The following is a 5990-nucleotide window of genomic DNA, read 5'->3' on the forward strand; positions in this document are numbered from 1 at the left end:
GTCAAGAAAAAGTTGAACATCCCCTACCGACGTAACTTGTCCGCTCATTAATATGCAAGAAGCTTTTGCCGCCGTTATTCGCCAGGTAGAAGTTAATATGGAAACAATAATATTTTATATATGAAAAGGTAAAGTATTCATGGTCACAAGAGTTTTAAATCGCCTTTCAAACCGCTACCTTAACTCAGTTTTGTTCGAACTTCAAATCGTAGTGCATTAAAAAAATAGTTGATCTGATTGATCCGCTACTATTAGCCGAGTGCTAAGTTGGCGTGCCAGATGCGAATTAAAGTGAAGGTGTTACTGGTTGAACAGCTAAAATTAGCATCTCTGGAAGGTATTACATTTTTATTTAGTGTGGAAGAAACTGTTAAAAATAGAGAAAATGCGACTGCAACAACATTCATTTCAACAGCCGGTTGTTGATTTGAAGGTTTTGGCTGTCGATCTGGTTCTGGGCCAAAAAACGTATGAGGAAATTTTTTTGTCTGCAAACAATAGCGTGTTTTTGAGGCATTCGCAGATGTGGAAAGTCACTCTGAGACTTACAATTTTTTAATCGGGGCGGAACTTTTATATCAAATTTTATTAAACCCTGTTCAATTTTGTCTTGTCTTGCTATTTTGGAAGCTGCAAATATTTTCTCCAACCAGTTTCTTTTGTCCATCAATTTCCAATGCTTTGCCCCCAAAACACGCCCCCTGTTTCAGTTACAACGTTTACCCATGCCGAATTTAATGTTTTATTGTATTTTTTGTGCGTGCTTTTGCAGTTCAGTAAAGCGCATCAAATTCCGCTTTCAACTCGCGTTTTTAAAGTAAACCAATTCAGACGCGTCCTAAGAGTGTCTAGCAAAGCACAATCAATCACACACACACATTGAAAGGAAATAAAGTTTACTTAAGAATTTACGATCAACATGAAGGTTTTAACTTTTTAATTTCTCACATAGAGGGGATACAAAAATGATACTCTATGAATATATTAAACGGAATAAATACATTTTTCTCTATTCGAATTTGAAACTTTTACATTCGGTTAATTAAAAGTAACTACAATTTATAGAAACTTTTCAATCTCACCTCGTTTCAATATTCAAAGCTCGCATATAGTTAATTTCATTGTGAAATATTTGACTCAAAAAACAGGTGGAAAATTCACAAATTTTAAACAACTGGTGATTTTTGCTGGGCAAATTTTTGTTGCACCACCACTCAAAAGCCCGAAAAACTTACCAGTTTCAATTATTGGCGGCGTAACTTTGTTCTTTTGAACGCGAAAGGACCTATTGCGGAAAAAATGTCTTGAGCGAGATATTCTTACCGGAAACGATTCGTTTCTTCACAGTTTGAAGTTGCAAAAAAATACTTTGCTGGAAATGATTGCGCAACATTTAAATCGTCAGTTCAATTTTTTAAGCCCAAAAAACAGAAAACGTCGAATTGAAACAACAAAGTCTATTCGGTCACGGAATTACGCTTGAGAGAATATTAGAGATTAATTATTAAGTATGTACTTATTTCCTGATGGGCCTTATGAAGTCAGTGGCTTAAAAATGCTGTGTCCGAAAATGGTGATCCATCATCTTAAGGGTTGTAAAATTTTGATCATTCAGACTATATATTAAAATTGTATTTTTGTTGAAAAAAACAAAATTTTTGTATAAATTTGGCCTAAAGCCTCTAAGTCGTAAAGCCAAGCCCATTTTTACCTGAGGCTTAACAATGATAAATCATAAAAACAAACCCAATCAAGGTGACTAAATTCAGCATCATGATATAATTGCAGAGAATGACTCCTTGACCTGATTTACTTCAGATAGTTCACTTACAAGCTAGTTTATACCCTACAATATGATTGATAGCGGTAAAGGAGCTGAAATTACAAGTAAAAACTACTTAGGCATTTTATAATACACGTAATTTATAAAATTTATAAAGTAGATACTTGGACAAATGAACAGAAAAGTTGTTTAAATCTAAACCGAATGCTCATTCGAGATTTTATATCACGCGAAATTTCATTTAACGTATTTCTTATCCAATTCTTCGTGATATAGAGATTTAACCGGGCCACATGTTAAAATTTAAGTGGGACAAAATACTACTTTCAATTAAAACTTTTAACAACTGTGCAGCAAATTGCAAGTGACTGGAAAACGGTGGGTTTTAGAGGAAAATGTTCTCATAATTTTTAGAAGGGAATCAAATTTTGCACCCGTTAATGTAAAAATATACAGGGTGACCCATTTAAAATATGCGAGAAATTTGGATGGCAAATAACTCAACTTTCAAGCCTCAGTTTGCGGACACCCCGTATGAATTTACATTGAAATTAAATTGTATTAAGTAGTAAAAGGGTTCTTTTAGTAATGCCCTAAATTACACAGAGTGGATACATTTGGAAGCGATACAACAATTTTTTAAGTTCACCTTTTCTGTATTATGCCTTAGCTTGCCGTTGTTTTTTCCATCGAATGTTCCATTTAAAAAAACTTAGTTCGGTATGTGACTTTTTTCTGGGGCACCCTATATACTTGGCACTTTTACACATTTTAAAATGTGGCGCATTTAAAACACTGTACGTGACCGAAAGATGGTTTAAAAATACCTAAATTCGTTTCGTCGTGCGATAAAGCCTAGAATAAAGGCGGGCCACCCTGTACATGCAAGAGCGCATTGAGCAACGCAAATATTAATTTAAGTAAACAACAACTTTTTGCTCATATTAAAAATACTAATGCTCAGATTCCGGCATTCTATTTTAGTAGGAGCTTGACATTTTTTTGATTTTTTTGCAATAAAACCCACAAAGGCAAAAAATGTAATTTGTCCTGAGGTAAATTTACATTGATATGGCAATAGTATTGCAAATATGATTTCGAAAAAGTCCAAATAAATCATTAACATCCTGTAGCGTTGAAACAAACCAGAATCAGATTAGATGAAACAGAACCAGAAAAACATGCTACTTTTACCTGAAGATGCTTGCCCGAAGCGAAGGCATGATGTTTGAATCACCCTGTAGATCGGTTTCCAACGACTCGTTTCCACGCCGCAATTTCGTCGTTATTTTTCAAAAAAAGTTTGCTATTCTCCGAAAAAAGCCTGCTTCTCCTTGAAACTTCAACATCCTGTAATTCCCTAAGGAAGCGTTTGTTGCTTCGTGCGAGATCGGTTTGCAAACGCCTCGTTTCCATGCCGCAATTTCGCCGTTATTTTTCAAAAAAAGTTTGCTATTCTCCGAAAAAAGCCTGCTTCTCCTTGAAACTTCAACATCCTGTAATTCCCTAAGGAAGCGTTTGTTGCTTCGTGCGAGATCGGTTTGCAAACGCCTCGTTTCAATGCCGCAATTTCGCCGGTATTTTTCAAAAAAAGTTTGCTATTCTCCGAAAAAAGCCTGCTTCTCCTTGAAACTTCAACATCCTGTAATTCCCTAAGGAAGCGTTTGTTGCTTCGTGCGATTTTATATATTCTCTTACTATTCAACCCAATTCAAGCTCATCGCTTAAAATCCATGAGTTGGAGTGTGCTTTTTAAAGAAACACCCTGTATAAAGCCAATCAAAGTCCATGTTTCATGTAGACGCATATTATACGTTTACATGGGAGCATGGGAAATAAAGCGCCTATACATATTGCAGTGCATATTTCGGAGGCTTGGCTGGTCTGTAGGAGATGAACGAGGTTAATCTTCAATTGGCTCGCGCCATGGTAGCCGAAGAATCCATCCGGAGCTCCAGAAATAGTTCTCCTGATGTCAGTCCCACTCGGGCCCACAGGCAACTTGACGAGCGATTGAGGCTGTTTAGGTAAGAGATTGATTTTTTAAGTTTGCATTTGCACACATTCCTACTAACTAAATCGCTATTTATATACAGGGCGTCCAAAATGTGCATTGTTCAACAGTTTGAAACTGTGTTGGCGGGAATTTTTTATAGTGTTGGGGATTTTTGTTTGCTAAGAACCATCAACGCATACCTTTGAGTGACAGTGCTAATGTTGGAAATGTGCACAGAGTGATTGGAAACTTGGGAAACCGAGCTTTGGGGCGTTTGTTTAATAAAAAAGACTCATGAAATCTCCTAACTTTCTGCGCTCAATCAGAAACCGTAAAATTGTGCTTGGTTCATTTGTTTGCTTGGGCATTTGTGTGTTAGCGCATTGAGCGGTTTCGCATCGATTTTATGCAAAAAGAATGTATTTTTTTCAGCACTTTTTCACATAAATGAGTTTGCTACATTTTGACCCATTACTAACGGGAATTTTGAGGCAAATTTGACTACGTATATTTTGTCGTATTCAGAATTATTCATATTCCTTGTCATAGTCATAGAAACTTGACTGATAGATGAAGAAAATTCATTATTCTATCTTGCCCAATGGCTGAGAAAATAAATAATAGAATACCTTATTTAAGACCGCAGTTGGACGACTGTGGCTGGAGATAGTCAGCAGATGGCATGATATTATACTTTTGATTTCTGACAATTTCAGAACTGAAGGAAGCGAAATGGCACAAATTTCCAAAGTTTTCACATTTTGAAATTTTTGGTGGAACACCTAGATGGAGTTTTGCAAAGCAATAATTGAAAAATTGGGTCAAAATCCTTAGAAGTATTTTGCGCGATTCATGTTCGAACTTGCTCCGTTGTCGTTTTCACTGATCTGATGGATTCACTAATTTGGGACGCTGTGTACTTTGTGATTGCCTTTAACTTAAAATAAATCAAGCTCTGAAATATCACCTTAAACTTCCTCTCAAAATTCCCTGCTCTTTTTTCGACTCAAAAGTCAAAATTTGTATTGGTTTAGTCTTTTCTTAGCATTGTTTAATTAATTTTATCAATTTACAATTTTAATAGCTTTTCAAGTTTAAATATTTTCCATGTTCAGTTAATCCGGCTTCAATTATCTGAATTTCAACCTTCGATAGCTCAGTTGGTAGAGCGGTGGACTGTAGTTGCTTGAATAATTGAAATCCATAGGTCGCTGGTTCAAATCCGGCTCGAAGGAGTTTTTTGAATTATTTTTTCTTTCGGAAAGGAAAGATGATAATTGTAATTTATTCTTGGCAATAAAAGAAAATTTACTTTTTTAGTAATTATTTAAATCATCATCGCCAGTGTGCTAAACCGCTCTTATACTTGGAGCAGCGGTTTACACTTACATCCGGTATGGTCTAGTGGCTAGGATACCTGGCTCTCACCCAGGAGGCTCGGGTTCGATTCCCGGTACCGGAAAAATTTTTTGATAAAATTGAATAAAAATACTTTTTTTTTTGTAAATGTTAATTGAAAATGTATTCCTAAGCCTTTCCCTCACTTTTGCTAAAAGCGGGAATTTGTCTGTGATGCTTGTTTTTACAACGCAACTTTTGCCTCGACTTTGCTAAGGTCCACTTTCACGTTAAACAATGCATAGGAATTTAAAATAGTAATTTCAAGAAAACATAAGCAAATAAAAAAATGCAATACCGCAAAGCAAATGAGCGGAATATTTGATATTAAAATTATATCTAGCAAAGGACACGAAATTGATTCGTTCGTTCCACTCGTAAATTTGGCAATTTATTGTGTGTTTGGTGTTGATAAGTAAGTGACAAGAATATCACTAATAATAAAATAAATAAATTATCAGTAATAACACTCTAACTGCAAAACATATTTTTAGCTATCCGAATTTTGTAGTATAGGAGACTTTCGAACCCAGCCAAACTTGGGAAAACATTCCAGGGCAAAAATCCCCAAATAATCTACCCGCTAACTAACTAACTAAACCTAATTTCCTCTCGCTAATTAACCCCAAACCTGGGGCGGATTCAGCTTTAAAGTCAAGGGGGGGGGGGTTATGTAGAAAAAATACAGTCTTCTGTTGTCTATGAAGTTAGAAAAATTATCGTCGTTTTGTGCAAGGGTGGCGCAAGATTATTGCAAAATTTCATGTTTTCCGTCCCGTTTTACATGTTTCTCGGAAGCAAAATGAGCAAGAA

At 35.7% G+C, this 5990-nt stretch overlaps 1 protein-coding gene and 2 non-coding genes across 3 annotated transcripts in view; all 3 read left to right on the plus strand.

Moving 5' to 3' along the window:
• Nucleotides 1-321: 321 nt before the first annotated feature.
• The window catches only part of LOC109544573 (NAD kinase), a 19026-nt gene continuing 13357 nt past the window's right edge, over nucleotides 322-5990 (plus strand). Inside the window, exons 1-2 of the mRNA XM_019914854.2 lie at nucleotides 322-337; nucleotides 3643-3810. Of these exons, the coding sequence (XP_019770413.2) occupies nucleotides 3677-3810 (134 nt within the window). The 5' untranslated portion in view covers nucleotides 322-337; nucleotides 3643-3676. The remainder of the gene's footprint in view (nucleotides 338-3642; nucleotides 3811-5990) is intronic.
• On the plus strand, nucleotides 4925-5014 carry Trnay-gua. The gene is given in 2 exon segments: nucleotides 4925-4961; nucleotides 4979-5014. It is a non-coding gene; the product is annotated as a tRNA-Tyr (tRNA).
• On the plus strand, nucleotides 5170-5241 carry Trnae-cuc. The gene has a single exon. It is a non-coding gene; the product is annotated as a tRNA-Glu (tRNA).

Source organism: Dendroctonus ponderosae, unplaced genomic scaffold, assembly GCF_020466585.1.
Source record: "Dendroctonus ponderosae isolate FM_Combo_2020 unplaced genomic scaffold, Dpon_F_20191213v2 Dpon_F_20191213_2, whole genome shotgun sequence".
NCBI classification, from domain to species: domain Eukaryota; kingdom Metazoa; phylum Arthropoda; class Insecta; order Coleoptera; family Curculionidae; genus Dendroctonus; species Dendroctonus ponderosae.